The sequence below is a fragment of the Hibiscus syriacus genome, unplaced genomic scaffold (genome assembly GCF_006381635.1).
Source record: "Hibiscus syriacus cultivar Baekdansim isolate YM2019G1 unplaced genomic scaffold, ASM638163v2 tig00110044_pilon, whole genome shotgun sequence".
In the NCBI taxonomy this organism is placed as follows: Eukaryota; Viridiplantae; Streptophyta; class Magnoliopsida; order Malvales; family Malvaceae; genus Hibiscus; species Hibiscus syriacus.
The window spans coordinates 1,659,100-1,679,514 of NW_024062574.1; the positions used below are offsets into that span (position 1 = coordinate 1,659,100).

The 20,415-nt window shown below is 36.7% G+C and overlaps 2 protein-coding genes across 2 annotated transcripts; one reads left to right on the plus strand and one right to left on the minus strand.

Moving 5' to 3' along the window:
* Positions 1 to 146: 146 nt before the first annotated feature.
* On the minus strand, positions 147 to 2,281 carry LOC120213836 (40S ribosomal protein S3a-like). The gene is made up of 7 exons (XM_039211893.1): positions 2,189 to 2,281; positions 2,034 to 2,081; positions 1,818 to 1,923; positions 1,119 to 1,259; positions 836 to 1,021; positions 488 to 688; positions 147 to 343 (listed from the first exon to the last, which is right to left on the minus strand). The coding sequence occupies exons 1-7, from the start codon at positions 2,197 to 2,199 to the stop codon at positions 248 to 250; spliced, it is 789 nt and encodes a 262-aa protein (XP_039067824.1). The 5' UTR covers positions 2,200 to 2,281; the 3' UTR covers positions 147 to 247.
* A 1,834-nt stretch (positions 2,282 to 4,115) lies between these two features.
* LOC120213837 lies at positions 4,116 to 5,579 on the plus strand. The gene is made up of 6 exons (XM_039211894.1): positions 4,116 to 4,263; positions 4,356 to 4,520; positions 4,863 to 4,943; positions 5,026 to 5,151; positions 5,243 to 5,338; positions 5,425 to 5,579. The coding sequence occupies exons 1-6, from the start codon at positions 4,161 to 4,163 to the stop codon at positions 5,493 to 5,495; spliced, it is 642 nt and encodes a 213-aa protein (XP_039067825.1). The 5' UTR covers positions 4,116 to 4,160; the 3' UTR covers positions 5,496 to 5,579.
* Positions 5,580 to 20,415: the final 14,836 nt, after the last annotated feature.

The window sequence follows — 20,415 nt, forward strand, 5'->3', positions numbered from 1 at the left end:
GTTTGAACGATTTAAGGTCATTCTTTAAAACTAATAAACATAACCTAAAAGGCACTATATAGATTCTAAGATATTCATAGATTCATATCTTTATCTGCCAAAGAGCAACATATTGTCTACTCAAAAGAAGTTGCAAAATCACATCTTTAACGTCAAAACCATGGAGATTCTCTACTCTAGAGAAGTTTCTCAACAAAATCTCTTTCAAGCAAAATAAAACATGACAAATTCAAGGACTCTTCTTCATTCAAGCTCCAACAACCTCTGCGGGAGCCTCGGCCATTGTCTCTTCAGCAGGCCTCTCTAGCTTCACACCAATGTCCTCTGAGTAGTCACCATGAACCTAAATGAATAAAAAAACAAAATAGATTAGTTAACATGGCACAAGATGCTGTATCTTTGATATCTTATCCAGTAAATACCTTAAACCGGGTCAGTGGGATATTTTTTATGGAAAAGTACAATAGAAATGGTATCAGAAACATGCCTCCATCAACTTTCCAAGATCAAACTTGGGAGCCTTCAAAATTTTGACTTTACGAATGAACACATTCTGTAAAGGATAGATGCTGGATGTGGCCTTTTCAATTTCTTTTCCAATCATCTCCGGAATGAATTTTTGAACCAATCCCTTCAAATCACATGATGTTGCCTGGGCAGTCATGATCTCTCTCATCTTTCTGCGTATCTGCAAAATAATAACTTACTTCACTCGGTCATTTGCATAAAGCACACACGAATAAGCAGATCCTTGATGCTCGAAAATGTCTCACGGACGAGCAAGAAAATCCAATAACAAGTACTAAAGGCTTTGCAGTAAATAGGGCTTGATTACCTGTCTAATCTGGCTGGACTGTGCGTAACAAGTCCTTTTAACCTGGTTAGGTCGTCTCTTAGTAAATCCAATGCAGAACATTCTCAGAGTGTAGTTGTCGGTTGTCTTCACATCCACATGAGCTTCAATCAGAGTTTGCCATTTACGCACCAAAGACCTCAATTTGTCAGTGGTAAAGTTCATCCCCTGAAATTTTGAAACGGAAAACAAATCAGAACTTTTAATTTCTACTGCTGGAACAATAGAGATAATGAAGTGAACATGGAGATTTATATTTACATACCCAGAAGTTGGTCAAAACATTTTTTCCTTGAACATCTTCAGCTCTCAAACGGATCTTCCTGTAAGCATGATCCTCATCACCGCCTTGAAGATCAGCCAGTGAAACCTCAAACACACGGTGCTTGAGTCCTTCTGAAGCAATCTGTCAAGAGAGTAGCCAAGTTCAACTCAAACCACTTACATGCTTAGAAATCAAACTATAGCTATATGTTAAGTGGATGTACCAACCGGGTCTAAGTTCATTATGCTTTATGTATACGGAAACTTACATATCAATAACACTTTCCCAGAGCCACAGCATATTAAAAGTAGTTACTTAAGTGGCTATATAACTAAAGCTGACTAAAATCAAAACATGCGAGACCGAAAATATCAGAAAACCGGTTTTAAAGTCGAAAATTAAGCACTGACTCAGCTCACGGATCAAAAAGAACAGGAAACAGACAAAAATAACATCATTCATATAAAACAACCAGCAATATAAGCATGGTTCGGATCAAAATTACAATTCACAATTAATATATATATATTCCTGTAAAAGCTAAAAAGGGTCTAATCTTAAGCTAGATAAAGCAATTACAAAGAATATGTGAGATTCCCAGCATACTCTAAGGTTCAAAACATCCAAAAATTTAACATTCAATAAAATCCAAGCATTTTCAATAGATTACGAAATACAAAATGAAAATAAAAAACAAACCTTTGTACCCTGAGTACGGGTGACAAGTGTTTTTCCCACGTTTCTGGTAGTGAAAACTGATGGAGCCTTGATATCGTACCAATCCTTCTTAGCAAAGGGATCCGCTCTAAAGAAAACCCAACAACAAAAATCAACATTTAACCAAAAGAGCTGCTTATAAAATACCCAAAGGCGTAATTAAAGCTAGATTCGATTGAAAAAGAAAGCAGTACTCACGCCTTCTTCTTTCCTCCTTTCTTCCCTTTGGAAATCCTCTTGTTCTTCCTGCATTACAGAACAAAGAGATAACCCAGAAAAGCGATCAGATTTTAGAAAATAAAGCAAAATCCATTTGAGGAATGAGTGAGAGATGAAGAGAGAGAAATGAGTACCCGACGGCCATCCTTCAAACTTGGCTTGTTAGCTATTAGCTACGAAGAGTTGAGCAGTCGGCACCTTGTTTTAAGTGTACTAGTTGAGTGAGACTCGAAAACCCTAATTCTAGTCGTTTATATACGCGTAGGTGGTGTGTGTTTTTAAATAGGTAAAAGATTTGTAGTATGCGAATTACATCTGTAGATATCTATAACAGAAGAGTAGACTAAAAGTCTGCAGTCTGAAAAAAAAACTGTTTGTTTTTTAACGTCTGTAAATTGTTAAAATAAACTGAAATATAAATAAATTGATTTTTTAAACTTAAAAGAGTTTTGCAATAATGAAATTTAAATAATTTTAGCTTTATAATACTGAAATTTAAATAATCCATACAACTACAATAATAATTTTTTTAAAATAAATCAATCCATATTTTAAAATAAATCAATTCATATTTTAAAATAAATCAATTCATATTTTAAAATAAATTTTCCATATTTTAAAATAAATCAATCTATATTTTAAAACAAATCAATTTATATTTTAAAATAATTTTTTCCATATTTTAAAATAAATCAATCTATATTTTAAAATAAATCAATCCATATTTTAAAATAATTTTTTTCATATTTTAAAATAAATCAATCTATATTTTAAAATAAATTTTAAAATAGATTTAAATGATTTTAATTTTCCCGCAGACTTTTGAAGACATAAAATCATGTCTGTATCAAGAAGAGCTCGTGCATACGTTAGTAGAGTTTATGTCTTCTAAAAAACAAACGGTCTACGAAACCTAATGTCTGCGTGTGGTCTGTGCGGCGCAGACATAAGAGTTTTGCAGACCTTACACAGTAAAAACAAACACCACCATAGTCTTTTGTGGGTTGTACTTATTTTTAGGGTTAATTACAACAATTCATCCCCAAACTATAGCATGGCCTTTAAATTGAGTCCTAAATTTCAAAATGTTTAAAAAGGATAAATTATGTATTCTTCATTGAACTTTACTCTCTTTCTTATTTCACTCATTGTTTGTCATCCACTGTTTTTCATCGTTGGATGGCGCCGTTGATGGTTATAGATGGTGGTCGTTCGATCTCATATTTCATAGATTGTTTTGTCTCAACCCATTAAGTTCAAATACAATCTCTATTTTGTCAGAACATACTCTAAATTTGATCAAAAGTGAGGAAAATGAAATGTCAACCATCATAGATGGTGGCTGTTAGATCCCGAAGTTCATAGGTTGCTTTGTCTCAACCTCAAAATCTGGATTTGACCTCTATTTTATCATAACGTGCTCCAAAATCCATGAATTGGAGATTGAAAACGAGTAAACTGAAATATTTCAATCGATATTAATAGGTTTTGGGACATTTTCCGGAGAAACAACTACTAAATTCGGACTCAACTTGTTAAAGAAAGTCTCTTGGTATACTTTGAGATCAAACTGTTGCCGGTTTCGAAAGTCAATGATGGTCGATGATAACGAGAAGGGACAGAAGAGACGATGATTATTTTAAAGCTTTTAAATTTAATAATAATATATTATTATCTTATTTTAAATTATTTGTATATTTTAATAATGATAAAAAAATACCATATTATCAGCAGCAGGTAGGCCGAAATCATGTCCGGAAGGCGATAAGGATGAACCGATCATCTTCACACGCCGGAGCCATCGGTGAAAACTGAAAACTACAGGTACAGGTACCCTTGTGGTTCCACCAGTACAGTGCTCACAATACTTGACTTTCGTCCCTTAGAATTTAATGCAACAAACCAGATTTTCCCATTTTTTCCACTCGTGAAACGACAAATGCCGCAGAGAAAAATCCAGCTTTTAAACTAGGAAACTCCCAACTACCAACCACCCAATTTAGCCCCCCAAAGTCCACTCCACGTAAACACGTTCCACGGCTCGGATCACCGTCCATTTAAGCACACCACTCGCAGATCTTTTCCAAACTCCTGAAAGTTTCACCCATGGCTTCTCTCAACTCACTTGCCTTCCTCACCATATTCCTTGCTATGCACTTCGACATTGCTAAAACAGACTTTTTATCCCCTCTTCTGCAACCCATCTTCAGTTTGTCACTTTCCCTTTTCTTCATCTTTCGTTCTTGGTCGATTTGTTTTGGGATCTTTGTGTTCTTTTGTTGATTTGGGTACTTGTTGCAGATGATGTATGCAAAGAAGTGGGATGTGGAAAAGGGAAATGCAAGCCTTCTTCAAATGGAACACTCCCTTATTATATCTGTGAATGTGATGCTGGCTGGAAACAAACTGCTGCTGATAATGATGATGATCATCATCCCAAGTTCCTCCCTTGCATTTTCCCCAACTGTAAAGTTCACTTCTTTTTCATGTTTAATTATTCTGTCTATTGGTTATGGTTTCTCTGTGTATATATACTCGAAATCACGAAATCCTCTCTGAATTTGACCTTAATTTGATTATGTTATGCAAGTGAAATCTTGATAGTTCATTAGCTTAACTAGCTTTACCGCTAAGGATACATGCCAATCACACTCGAATCATATCACAAATTCACAATATTGTGCACCAAATATCAGTCTATGCGTGATGTTAATGTCTTAGCTATGCCAAATACTGCAGAGCTTAATTCTTCCTTTTAAAAAAGTTCGATTGCTGATACGTGTCGTGATCGATTTACTTGCGGTTTAGGTACGCTCGACGAGGCTTGTGCAGCAGCTCCTTCCCCGGTGCAAGAAAAGGCAGCTAAAGCAAATCAATCCGTCTTTGATAGTAAGCTTTGTGCCATTTTAAGTTTTTTCAATTTGGTCACTTTGTAGCTTAATGTTAATGGAGTTGTTTCATGTGCTCACAGTCTGCCGGTGGACTAACTGTGGTGGAGGATTGTGCAACAAGACGTCGCCGTTTACGTACGATTGCAAATGCTCGGAGGGTCATTTTAATCTTCTTAATGTCTCTGCCTTGCCTTGCTACAGAGAATGTAAGAACACGGTGAACATATAGGCTTCTGGTCTTTTAGTATGTCCCAAAGAATAAACTGCTGATTGAGTTTGAACTTTGTGGGCTTTAAGGTGCAATTGGGATGGATTGTGCAAACCTTGGTATCTCCATGTCTAACAGATCTACTTCCGTAACACCGGCATCGTCCGGAAACGATGCGAATCGAGGTAAAAACGATACCATAGAAAACCTGTATAGAACATGTATACTGCTGTACCATGAATGAAAAATAACAGGCTTCTGTTTCTTTCAGCCGGCTCGAAGCTGTTGGGAAATTGTCATTGGCTTATTATGTTGGTGCTGTTGCTGGCTATGGTTGTTTGATGTGCATATATAAAGCTGCTTACTTTTATAATTTTGGTTTAACTACACCTTTAGTACCTAAACTATTAGTTTCAGTCCGTTTTAGTACCTAAACTTTCAATTTTTTTCAAAACTATACATAATGTTTAGTTTTCATTTCATTTTAGTACATTTGTTAAAAACTTAATGCGTTTAGTACTTAAACTATCAATTTTGTATTGTTTTAGTACCTAAACTTTCAATTTTTTTTAAATTTAACGTTAAATTTTGAAAGGGTACTAAAATGAAACAAAAACTAAAGTTTTTAATGGTAGATACTAAAATGAAACAAAAATTAAAATTTAGGTACTAAAACAGATCGAAACTAATAGTTTATGAACTAAACATTGAATTTACCCTATAATTTTTTTCTTTTCGGATTAATTTTGTGGTCATTCTACTTATCTATGAGGGTGCGTTTGGTTCACGAATGTAAGATTACTAGTGGGAATGTAAGATTATCAGGGAATAAGATTATTGAGAATGTTATATTTTGTGTTTGGTTGGCTTAGCAGGAATGTAAGATTACCGTGTTTAGTTAAAGGAATAAAAGATTATTAGAATGTATATTTGACCAAATTGTATTTATTATATATTTGTATAATGTTACAAGTTGAAAAATATTTATATATTTTCTTTAAAAAATTTAAATTCATAATATTTATATAATTTTTTTACAAAATTAAAAATATAAAAAAAGTTTAATGAAATGGTAAAATTTTATTTTAATCCCTAAACTTAATATAAAATTTTAATTATAGATTTTTTTTAAATCTAAAATTTAAGGATAAATTTGTAATTTAATTTTCGTAGAATTTTTATCATTCAATGACAGAAGAAGAATATTTAAAAAAAAATTAAGGGCATTTTAATCCAAAACGTCGGTAATCCAACAATACCTAAGGAAATGAAGGTAATAACATTCCCGGTAATATACCCCAAAAAATCCACTATTGGTAATCTTTCATTACCGGGAATGGAATTATCGGCCTAACCAAACGGGAGAATGTGAATTCCATTCCCATGGGAATCCCACATTCCCCCATCCAAACACCCCCCGAGTGTTTAGTTCTTCTACGATATATATAATTTTATTGAATATAGTGATGCTACAGTATTTTTCTCAAATATATCCTCAAACTGTTTTTTGAATCATCTAAGTGCCTAACATTATAAATGTTACTATTTTAGATGTTCAGGCCGTAACGACCGTTAAATTTTGGCATTAGAGGACACACGTCAGCTATATAAAATTTTAAACTTTTTTATTTAAATTAAAAAATTAAAAATATTAGTATATTTATATAAAAAACTACTTTTTCTAAAATTATAAAAAATCACAAATCTCTAAAATCATCCCTAACCCTAACACTAATTTCTCCCTTTTCGTCCACGGCCATCGACGTCGTTGCTATCCTTGACGCCTCCATTGTTAGTTATTCTTGTTCATGTTGTCATGGTCGTCGCCGAAGTCGTCAAGTAACTTCAATTTTTGCGATTTTAGTATTATTTTCATCGAGTTTATATCGTCAATTAGAGATTCTTCGAGTGGTTGTGTTATCGGGTGATTGTGTTATCAATGGCAGTTCGGTCGGTTGGAGGTTTATCAACGACAATGACAGTTAATAGGGGTGGTCGAGCGTGGGTATAGAGATTGAAATAAAAAATTTCAAAGTTTAGGTTTTTTTTTTAAAGATTTTCAAAAGTATTGAATTTTTCAAATAAAATTATATTTTTAAGTTTTCTTATTTTAAACAAAAAATTTTAAAATTACAAAAACATGGTGTAGATACCCGTTTTTGTCCGGGTCTTTTATATTTATTTTTTTTATTTTTTTATTATTATTAATTATTATTAACTATTATTATTAATTTTACATATTACATTTTTGCAGGCTTAGAAGCCCAATTCATATTACAAAGGCCCAATCCCGGAGCCGAACAACCCAAACCTGCGGCCCAGCAATCGGCCCAAACCCGCTAGGGTTACCCCTTCTCTGCCTCAGCGCCGCACCATCAAGACCGTTTGATCTGGACCCATCCAATGGTCCAGATCAAAGGTCATTTAGGTATGAAACCCTAACCCTTGTTCTGAGCCCTAACAGCTCAGCCGCCGCCACAACCGTTTGGCCTTCCATCTCCCAGCCGTGCTTGAGGTGTCGATGGTGAATCCCGAGCCGGTCGTCATCAGCAATCTGGTCACACAGTGAAGCAAATGTCATCAACAGTGTATCAAACTTACCCCAAATCTAAAAACCCATTAAAATAACACCCCAAAATCCCGAAAAATCTGGACTTTATCCACCCAAATCAGAGAAATCAAATCCTATCTACCTAGATATCATCATCATATCACCAAATACTCAACATAAAAATCAAGGGAACGAAACCAAAAAAAAAAGGAGGGAATAGAAAGAAAGAGAGATTCGAAACAGAAAACAAAAAAAAGGGGGAATGATAAGAAAGGTTACCTTTTGGAAGCCATCACCTCTTTCGTCGTTGCTTCACCAAACCCAGAACCTTTCTTTCAGGTTTCAAAGGTAAGGGTTTGTTTTTAATCAGTTATGAGTGGAGGCTCGGGTTTAGGTTTGTTTTAGGGTTATTAGAGGATAAAGAGAGAGAGAGAGAGAGAGAGTTTTTGGGGAGTTGAATCCCCGTGGCCACCGTTCCATGGTGGCCGGGGTTGCTTTCTTTTCTCTTCGGCCGTGGGGTAAGAAGGAAGAGATGGAGAAGAATTGGAAGAGAGACAGAGAGGGATTGGGAAATGGTATTAGGGTCTCGGTGTAAACCCTTAAGATGGTATAATCACCGAGTGAAACGGCATCGTTTAAGGGGCTTGGGGGTCTGCGTGTTTTTACATTTAGGGTTAATCACAGTTTAGGTCCCTCAAGCTTTTGTAAGGGTTGTGATCTGGTCACTAAATGAAATCCATGCAATCTTATTTCGAGCCTATAGTTTTATTTTGTTTCATTTGAATCACTAGTTTATATATTATGTATGTTTTATGATCTTCGAATTCGGACCTGTGATTTATGTTTTTTTTTCATTTTAGTCACTGTGCTGGTGTGTTATTTATTTTTGTTAATGTTTTAAATTTGTCCATGACATTTGTGTACATTTTATTCTAGTCACTAATTAGCCTATGGTTTAATTATATTGTAAGGGTCCCCGTGTTTTGTAAGTTGTTTAAGGGCTTAGTGTATTTTATTTATTCTGTACTTCAAGCCCTATATTTTTAAAGTTTACACATTGGTCACTGGACTGGTTATTGTTAATATTTTTGAAAGTTTAGACATTGTACTCTTTATTTATGAAACTTTTATCTTGATCACTACTCTCATATTTTGGGTTAAATATCGATTAATGTCTGTTTATTTTACTTTCATTATATTTTAGTCCTTATCTGGTTTATTATTACATTTTTATTAGAGTTCGAATTTGGCCATATTATTTTATGCATGTTTCGTTTTAGTCCCTGTTTAACATTTGGCTTAATTGTGGTTTAGTTCTTTATGTTTTTTTCATTTCATTTTGGTCCCTAATATGATTTATGGTTTATTTTTTTTACTGTTCTTTTAAAAATATTTGTTAATTATATTTTAGCCCCTTAAATGTTTTAATATTTATTTTGGTCTGTAATATTTACTAATTTGTATTTTAGTCATTTATGTATGGATGTTCATTTTACTCATTAGTTAATTATTGGTATTGTGTTTACTTTAATTTAATGTAAATCTTTGTATTTCCAATCACATTTATTTTCATTATATTTTTATCTATGTAAGAAATATTCGATTATATTTTCAAGAACACGTATGCGTAGAATGGGCGTGGAAAGTACCACTTGGTCGAAGTGGTACGATCCGATACGGCATTTTAACGACATAGGGACTTGTAACAAGTCGAGTATATTTTACTAATTAATTTATTAAAATGATGTAATGTGTGGTACCTTAAGTGACGCTCACTTTATTTTATGTGAATGTAAATTTTAAATTTTCATTTTATATTCGATACACGTTTTTAAATAAATGATGAGAGAATATTCTTTAAAAGATAAGAAATAGACGAGTTAACTTTCCCGACGGAGGATTGTTAATCTCGAGATTTCTTTTCAAATTAAAGAATTTTCTCTGATAAAATAATTCGAAGTAAATTAATTAAATCTCAATAAACGAATCATATTTTAGTTTTATATTCAATTTGTAATTTCCACCATTTACGACGATATGTAAGCTACACAGTACCAATTTTGGGCGTTGTGGGGGTGTTTACCCTTCCCCATACGTAACCGACTCCCGAACCTGTTTTAAATGAATCTTTGGTAACGTAGACCAAATTTTTGTCTTATAAAATTATTTTTCTTAAAATTGTTTTTAAAAGACGTTTTTAGGTATTTGACCTACCTAACCCAAAGGTCGATGGCGACTCTTTTCAATTTTATTCAAATCCCTTCAAAATCACCAAATTTTCCAAATTAAAGTCATAATTGTTTTTAAAAATAATATTTAATTGTTTTACAAAAAAAATGGTTATGACAGCTTGGCGACTCTGCTGGGGATTACTAGAGAGTCAGGCTGTCGGTCGCTTATATATGGTCGTTATGGTGGAAATTATAAGTTCGAATCTTTAGTAAAACTATAATCTATGTATTGATTTTTATTTTATCTCTTTATTTTTATATACTAACATTTTAATTGTTTTCATTTTTTTCCAGATGTTTCTTAGTTCTCGTTGAGTTTATTTTCCCTGTTTTTGAGTCAAAGGTTTGTTTGTTTCTCCTCACACACATCACTTTCATTAGCATAACATGAGCTCTAGACATGAGTTTCGATCCAAATTAGTTAGGGTGATTGCTTTACTCTCGTAAGAATTTATTCTTCGTATGAGTTTTGGCAAATAACCCATGGGATACATACCTTATACCTTCGTAGGAATTTATTCCTCGTATGGGTATAAGGCAGTGAATCCCCTCGAATTGAACTCGGTCCGTTTGAAACCTGTAATGGGTGAGGATTGAGGGTTTGGTAGCCCAAGGGGGCACCGACATCAAGGACAATTCGAGTTCCTTTTTTTCCTGTTAGAGCTGAAACCATGCATATAGTGAACCATAGAACGGTCACACTAGGTAGAGTCATACTGAACCTCTGTCCGTCAATAGGTACCCAAAATAGGCGTACACAATGGAGAAACCCTCTAACCTTTTTATTTTATTTTATTTATTTATTTTCGAGTGTGTAGAATAGATTTATTCTTTTAAAGCATGTGAAATAGAATTTAGGTGCAGTTAGAATTTAATTAATTTAGGAGGGTAGAGAGCATGTTTGGGTATGACCCTTTTTGAGGAATATTATTCGGGTAGATAATACATAAATAGAATAGATTTATTTCCCGTTTTACTTATCTTTTTATGTTAAATTTATACAATTGTTTTGACTAACTGTTTTGTTTGTTTTGTTTATTTTTACTGCATAGACATATCATTAGAAAAGGCGATTGATCTGTGAGTATCGATAAAGTGGAAAGACTTTCACGATGGAAAGGAGTTTCCTAAACAAAGAAGTGAATCCAGCAGATGTAAGGAACTGGTCTGAAGCCAAGCAGAAAGAGCAGGGAGATAGTCTATCAGGGAACTACGTGTCGGATCTGTCTGATTATACACCAGCTTCTTTAAAACAGAATGAGCTTCAGGGATTGAAAACCATTTGGGAAAGTTGGAATCTTATTGAGAGGCAAGCTTTTCAGCAGACTTATGGGGATATATTTCATCTGATATACGTGAAGGTAGACCCGGTTCTCATACGAAGCATAATACAGTTTTGGAATCCGGCCTATAGTTGTTTCACATTCAACCGAGAGGACATGACTCCAACCCTCGAGGAATACCAATTTCTGTTGAATTTGCCAAGCGTTAAAGTGGACAAAGTTTACTCCCGGTCGATAAAAGGGCCTTCTTTTAAGTCAAAGCTTGCAAAGATCTCGGGCACAAGCGACAAATGGGTAAATGATCGCTTGCAACGCAAGGGAGAAAGTGAGGGAGTGCCGTGGTCTCACTTACAAAAGATAGCTGAAGCACACGTAGATGAAAACGTGCGTAGAGATGTATTTGCTTTAGGTATATATGGTTTGGTAATCTTTCCAAAATGTTTGGGGCTGATCGAGCTAGCATTAGTCGATTTGGTTGAGAAGTTAGGAAGAGAGGTGAATCCAGTCCATGCAATTCTTGCTGAAACTTTCCGATCTTTGAATATATGTAGAAGGTTGGGGGGAGGTCGTTTTATGGGTTGTGCTCAATTGCTTACTGTGTGGATCAGAAGCCATTTCTGGAAGGAAGAAAAAGTCAACTATAATCGTTTTTTGAAAGATTATTCTCCTGTTGCTGAGTACCTTACGAAGGAGTGGCCTGAGGTATCTCAGAAAGATCAATGGATTGATTTCTTCCAGAATCTACAAAGTCAAAACATAGCATGGCGAACACCGTGGCTGATGCATACACAAATCTTGTTCAAGTATGGAGATTTAGACTGGATTATATTACTGGGACTGTGGGGAGGAGTGGGATACGCTCCTTTGTTGATATTGAGACAGTACGGTGCCCGACAGTTTGTTCCTGTGACTCATGGGTTGACTGGTGCTGAATTTGATTATAAGGAAAGCAATTATAGAAAGAAAATCAAAGATGTGACTGATTCTTGGAGGATGACTTTCAGGACTAAAGTGGTTGGAGCGGATGTTATTTTGACGCCTGATTATGAAGCCTGGAGAATCAAGAGGGTAAATGATAAGATACCTTTAACATCTGGAGAGGGATCAAGGTCGATAGAAGAACAAATCAGAAATATCCCTTCGAATTTGGAAATCCAAAGAATTGAGTTTGAAATGGAAAAGGCTAAAGATTCCAAGAAAATAGAAGAGATGGAGAGAGAAAACTTCATGTTGACTATCGAGGCTGAATTTCATGCCAGACAGTTTATAATGATGAGAGAACGGAAAGAGGAGGTGGAAGCCGATTTAGAAGACTTAAAAAAAGATTATCAAAGGGTGCAGCAAGTGAGAAAGAGACTTGGATCCAGAGAATTAGCAGCTGCAAGACGGCGAATCAAAAGTCTGGAAATTGAGAACAAGTGTCAGATCAAGAAGATAGAAGCTGGAAAAGCAAAAGTATACGAGCTAGAGGCCGATAAAAAGGAATTGATAAAGCAGTATAAAGCTGAGGCTCGTAGAGCTCGAAAATTCCATGAAGAAAAAGAAGTCAGCCTGAAAGAATTAGAAGAAGAAAAGAATCAAGTCCAGGGGTTAAAAACTGAGATGAACAGTATAATTGAGGACTTTGAGGACAAGATCGAAGAATTTTAGAGCTCGAAGAAGAAAGAAAGTGAAAGAAAGAAGAGATGTGGTCTGAGAGACAGGGATGGAATCGAATCCTCGATAGAAAGCAGGCAGAGATTGGATCGTGGATGCAGAGATTCTCTACAAAAAGTCAGCAAGTAGATGAGCTCACGGGAGAAATGGGAGAATTACAGATGAGATTCGAACATGAGATGAACCAATCTCGAGCTATGAATGACGAGCTCAAAAGTCATGTATCGAACCTTGAGCAATCCCTTCTGCAAGTGCAAGTTCCTCCCGTTTCAGTGGACCTAAGAGTTGCTCTCGAAGAAAACAAATCCTTCCAGAAGGAAATCAGAGAATTAAAGGGTGAACTCCAGAAATGTCGAATTCATATTACCAATCTAGAAAAAGAGATCAAACGCATCAATAAGGGATGGGAAAATACATATGAGCATTATCGATCCTTGGTAGAAGAACGCGAGCGCATGATGGGGGAAGCTATTGCTCAAATGGGTGAAGTGGCTCGGTACATGAACGAATTAGCCAATAGAGCGGAGATCATCCAACTGCGCACAAATCCGGTTTCTGAATATACAAGGGAGATCATCGCCATTATGAATGAAATTGTAGAGCTGAGTCTGAGGGCTAGGCCTTATATGTAATAGAACTCCTTTGTAATGAGTGAAACTTTTTATCCAATGAAAGTATTTCCGAATGGTTACTGCTTGGGTCAACGCCTTTTTGCATTTCATACTTGCATCATTCATTATGCATAAGTAAATTCATCATTTATAATGCATCACCAATAAAATGTATCATTTATAGCACATTACCAATAATATGCATTTGAATTTAAAAGAACAATAAAATTAATTTCCGAAGGGTTATGTGACAGACGATTCTGGCAAGTAAAAACTCCAATCCTTATCACACGCGAAGTAGAGCCATGGAGGCCAAGCTTGATCAATTAAAGAAAGAAATGCAAGAAGATTTACTAAGAATACAACAAGAATGGCAGGCAAAGATGGATCAGTCACAAAAGTCAATTATAGATCAAATCCTGCAAAGCCAGGCTAATATGATGAATGAGATGATGACCAAGATGTCTGGGATACGTACTGAAACAGTTAAAGAACCAAGCACTGCCCCTGTTGAAGTTTCTAGGCAGGAGTCTACCCCGAGACTAGTTATCTCACCTGAAAAGCTAGTTGAACATCCTGCAGGGTCTTCAGCTGTAAAGGTTCAAATGGCCACGACTAACCCTCAAAATAGTCCTCATGAGTATATTGATGTAGATCCTGAGGAAATGGAGAAACCTAAAACGGAAGTACCAGAGCATTTAAAGGACTGGTGCAAAGGGTTTTTTAAAGAAATGGGAAAGCAGGGTTCTCAAGACGGAATGAATGCAGAAGAATTGAGTCTTGTGCCAGACCTAGTATTACCACCAAAGTTCAAAATGCCGGAATTTGAAAAGTATGATGGGAAAAATTGTCCTGTTGCTCACTTGACCATGTTTTGTCGAAGAATGACAGGATTTGTGAAGGATGATGGGCTATTAATTCACTGTTTCCAGGCCAGCTTGACGGGGTCAGCTGTCAGATGGTATAACCAATTAACCCGAGCTAAAATAGGGTCTTGGAAGGATTTGGCCAATGCGTTTAAAGAACAATATCAACACGTTACCGATATGATGCATGATCGTGTTACTCTCCAAAATATGGAGATGAAGCATAATGAGACCTTCCGACAATACGCTCAGCGCTGGAGGGATATTGCTGCTCAAGTGCACCCACCGCTTATTGAGAGGGAGTTTATAACCATGTTTATAGATACGTTAAATTCTCCTTATATTGATCATATGTTAGGAGTGGCAACTAAGAGCTTCTCTGATATCGTGATGTGCGGAGAGATGATCGAGAGAGCATTAAAGAAGGGGCAGATTGTCGGTAGCCAAACTCCTGCAAAGAAACCCTATGTGAAAAGGAAAGAAGGAGAGGTGAATAATGTAAATTTCTCTGTGAGTAAGCCGAAGATGGGAAATTCTTCTTCATCCCAAGGAGAGACTAAGCGCGAGCATAACAATGAAAGGATGACGTTCACTCCCATACCAATGACTTACAGTGAGCTCTTCCATGGATTAGTCCAAGCTCACGTAGTGTCACCAAAATTCATTGATCCAATTAAACCACCTTATCCAAAATGGTTCAACGAAAATGAGACATGCGAATATCATGCAAATCTCAGAGGACATAACATTGAAAAGTGTCTCGCTTTCAAAAGAGTGGTTGAAGATCTGATCAAGAGAAAGGTGGTGTCCTTTAATGATTCTGAAGCACCATGTGTTGCTGCAAACCCGCTTCCAAATCATCAGAATCAGGGAGTGAACGCTATTGAGAAAAATCAAAAAATTAAAAGGAGAATTGAAGAAATAAGAACACCATTGAAATGGGTATATGCTCAAATAAAGGAGAGAGGGTTGTTGAGCCCTAGAAATGAATGCTCAACCGAAAAGACAGAAAACTTTTGTGAATACCATGGTGAAAATGGTCATCAAATTCAGGACTGTCAAGAATTCAGGCAAATAGTCCAAGAATTAATGAACAAGCAGGAGTTGCAGTTCTATGAAGAAAGAATGAGTGAGAATGAAAGATATATCTGCGCTTCTGAAGAAAATTCAAGGGAAGCTGAAAAGAATTTAAAAAAGCATGTCCTGGTCATATCGAAACCAAATTACGAGGCCAGCAGTGGAAGTATAACATCTAGGGTGGTGATCAAAACCCCTGCGCCTTTTGCCTACAAGAGTAACAAGAGTGTTCCCTGGGACTATACATGCCAAATTAATACTCCTGAGAGTAAGAAGGAAGAGGTTGCTGAAGTTGGATTTTTCACCAGGAGTGGAAGATGCTATGCTCCTGGAAAGGCTGATAAAGCAAGAGATGTGGTTATTAAAGATCCTGATGATAAATTGAATGAGCCTGTTAAGATTGAGGAGGCTCAGGAATTTTTAAAGTTTCTGAAACACAGCGAGTATAACATTGTGGAACAGCTTCATAAGACCCCAGCACGGATTTCAATGTTATCTCTACTGTTGCATTCGGAAGTACATCGAAATACTCTGATCAAAGTGCTGAATGAAACTTTTGTAGGGAAGGATATACCAGTGGAACGTGTGGACAGGATGGTAAACCATATTAATGCAGATAATTTCATTTATTTTTATGATGATGAAATACCTGAAGAAGGAAAATGCAGGGGCAAGGCTTTACACATTACGGCTCATTGCAAAGGAGTCATCGTCTCAGGGGTGTTAATTGACAACGGATCGGCCTTGAATGTTATGCCATTCGCCACTCTAAATAGACTTCCTGTGGATGTATCACAAATGAGGGTTTGTGGCAATGTTGTAAGGGCATTTGATGGGACAGAACGCAAGATAATGGGGAAGATGATTATCCCTCTCAGAATTGGCCCTACAACATTTGAAGTAGATTTTGTTGTCATGGATATTCATCCGAGTTATAGTTGCTTGCTAGGGAGACCCTGGATTCACATGGCTGGGGCAGTTCCTTCCTCCCTTCACCAAAAGCTCCGATTCATTGTTGATGGGACTCTGGTGACCATCAAAGCGGAAGAAGACATCATTGCCTCTATCACTACAGATGCACCATATGTAGGGGTAGATGAAAATGCACTAGAGTCCTCCTTCCAGTCCTTGGAATTTGTTAATGCTACTTTTATCTCTGAAGGCAAAAGAATTCCCATTCCTCATCTTTCAAAAAATACAAAGATGCAATTAAAAGAGACATTAGCTAGAGGAGCAAAGGTAGGGAAAGGCTTGGGAAAGAAACTGCAAGGCATCACTGAAGGGTCGGCTGCAGTTCCTAAAAGAAATTATTTTGGTCTCGGATACAAACCAACGTACCATGATAAAGTCAAGGATGCACAAAAGCTTAAGGAAAGGAGGAAGGCAAGAGTAAAGGGAGAAGATCTTGTTTGGGGACTCATGGTCATTCCACCTCTTTCCAAATCTTTTGTGTCGGGAGGATTAGTGATTGACACGCTGAAACAGTCATGGGATATTGAAGATACAGAATTTTTTGAAGATTTATGGGGAAGCCTGAGCATCAACGTTATCACAGATGATTCTACTGGAGAGTGCTCATTGGCATCAATCCGTCCGTGTCCTCCTGGCTATGTTTTGAACAATTACACTGTTGAAGAACTCCCTGTGTTCTATAAGCACTTTTCAAAGTAATGCATAATAACAAATCTGTCTCCTTTTGACCCAAATATAATAGGGCTTTTGTAAAAGGACAAATTGTTATTTGTCATTGCTTTAATGAAACAGTGTTCTTCTTTCATTCTAATCTTAGCAAGTATTTTATTCATCTCTTGAGTATTCTTTATTCTTTATTGATAATTTTTCTCTTGGTAAATATTAGATAAAATTCTTGTCCACAGCCAAATATACTCCTTTTTGATTCACAGGTCTTCAGATATCAACTGTTCGAGTAATGATACTTTTGAACCACAAATTGATTTTGAAAATGACATGTGTCTCGAAGAATCTGAGGGTTATAAAGATGAAGAGGAATGTGAGTTAAACTCTGAGCTTGTTAGAATGATGGAGCAAGAAGATAGACAAATATTGCCCCACAAAGAGACAACTGAAACAATAAATTTGGGAACAGAAGAGGATATAAAGGAAGTTAAAATTGGCACTTCACTCTCACCAAAAATAAGAGATGGTCTTATAAGCCTTCTTCGGGAATATAGGGATGTGTTTGCTTGTCTTATCAAGATATGCCGGGGTTGGAGACTGACATCGTGATGCACAAGCTACCAATAAAGCCGGAATGCAAGCCTGTTCAACAAAAACTTCGAAGAATGAGACCATATATGATATTAAAAATCAAGGAAGAAGTGAAGAAACAATTCGATGCTGGATTTTTACAAGTGGCCAAGTACCCTGAATGGGTAGCAAACATAGTGCCAGTTCCAAAGAAAGATGGCAAAGTTCGGATGTGTGTTGACTACCGGGATCTCAATCGAGCGAGCCCTAAAGATAATTTTCCACTCCCACATATCGATACTTTGGTTGACAATACGGCTGGTCATGCTCTTTTCTCTTTCATGGATGGTTTCTCAGGTTACAATCAAATTAAGATGGACCCAGAAGACATGGAAAAGACAACTTTTGTGACAATGTGGGGTACATTTTGTTACAAGGTGATGCCCTTCGGACTTAAGAACGCCGGGGCAACATATCAAAGAGCAATGGTTACGTTGTTCCACGATATGATGCACAGGGATATAGAAGTGTACGTGGATGATATGATTGCCAAATCACAAACTGGAGAAGAACATGTAAAAGTCTTAAGGAAACTATTTTTAAGATTAAAGAAATACCAGCTCAAGCTTAACCCGGCCAAGTGCACATTTGGAGCTACTTCAGGGAAGTTATTGGGATTTGTAGTCAGTGAGAATGGGATAGAAATAGATCCTGATAAAGTCAAAGCAATTTTGGAATTACCTCCCCCTAGAACGCAAAAAGAAGTACGAGGTTTTTTGGGGAGGTTAAATTATATTGCCAGATTCATCTCGCAGTTGACTGAGAAATGTGATCCAATATTCCGATTACTGAGAAAGCGAAACCCAGGAGAATGGGATGATAGTTGCCAAGAATGCTTCGATAGAATTAAGGGTTACTTAATTAATGCTCCTGTCTTGATGCCACCCATCCCAAACAAACCATTGATTTTATATTTGACTGTCTTTGAGAAGTCAATGGGATGTGTGTTGGCCCAACATGACGAAACTGGAAGAAGAGAACGAGCTATTTACTATCTCAGTAAAAAATTCACTGACTGTGAGACTCGATATTCCTCTATCGAAAAGCTGTGTTGTGCTTTAGTATGGACTACTAAGAGGCTGAGACAGTATTTGTTGTATCATACTACCTGGTTGATATCAAGACTAGATCCGTTAAAGTACCTGATGGAATCAACGGCTCTAACTGGAAAGATGGCGAGATGGCAAATGTTGTTGTCCGAATTTGATATAGTCTACATGAACCAGAAATCAGTTAAAGGGAGTGCTATTGCAGATTTCTTGGCAAGCAGAGCATTAGAAGACTATGAGCCAGTAAAATTTGATTTTCCGAATGAGGACTTAATGAGTATATTTGTTACTGAAGAAGATACTCCGAAAAATGAAGCATGGAAAATGAACTTCGATGGCGCTTCTAATGCTGTGGGACATGGAATTGGAGCAATACTAGTTTCACCTGAGGGAGATCATTATCCTTTTACTAGTAGGCTCGCCTTTGAATGCACTAACAATATGGCAGAGTATGAAGCATGTATCTTGGGTATTCAAGCTGCAATTGAGCGCAAAGTTAAAAGCCTAGAAGTATTCGGCGATTCTGCTCTGGTTATTTATCAGCTTCGCGGGGAATGGATGACTCGAGACTCCAAGTTGATAGAATACAAGAACTTAGTGATGGAGTTGATCAAAGAGTTTGAAGAAATTTCTTTTGCTTATCTTCCTCGTGAAGAAAATCAAATGGCAGATGCCTTGGCTACGTTGGCAGCTATGTTTAAGGCCGATGATCAATCTCGAATGATGCCTATTCGGATGAGTATAAGAGAAATGCCAGCTCATTGTTGCAACATAGAGGAATAAGAGGATGATAGTCTCCCATGGTATTATGATATTCTCCAGTATGTGAAGTATCGGGCTTACCCAGCGGAGGCAACTGAGAATGATAAACGGACCTTAAGAAGATTAGCAACGGGGTATGTCCTTGATGGAGATATATTGTATAAAAAGGGAAAGGATCAGGTACTTTTGAGATGTGTGGATAGAATCGAGGCCAAGAAATACTTGAGGAAGTCCATGAAGGAGTTTGTGGAACACATGCTAATGGATTCACAATGGTTAGAAAAATCATGAGGTTTGGGTACTATTGGTCCACTATGGAAAGAGATTGTATCAGATTTGCTCGAAGATGTCATAAATGCCAGATTCATGATAACCAAATACATGTTCCTCCTTCACCACTCCATGTAATGAACGCACCTTGGCCATTTTCAATGTGGGGCATCGATGTCATTGGGGCAATTTCACCGAAGGCCTCAAATGGACATCGTTTTATCTTAGTGGCTATAGACTACTTCACCAAATGGGTTGAAGCTGCCTCTTATGCTAATGTCACAAAAGGAGCAGTGTGCAGATTTCTAAAAAGAGAAATCATTTGTAGGTATGGAACACCTGAAAGGATCATCACAGATAATGCATTGAATTTGAACAACGATTTAATGAAGGAAGTTTGCACAAAGTTAAAGATCAAACATCACAATTCGGCTCCTTATCGCCCAAAAATGAATGGGGCAGTAGAGGCAGCGAATAAAAACATCAAGAAGATCATCACAAAAGCAACTGAAACATATAGGGACTGGCATGAAAAATTACCTTTTGCGTTGCTTGCTTATCGCACGTCCGTTCGTACATCTACTGGGGCAACACCATTCTCTTTGGTATATGGGATGGAAGCAGTTTTACCTGTTGAG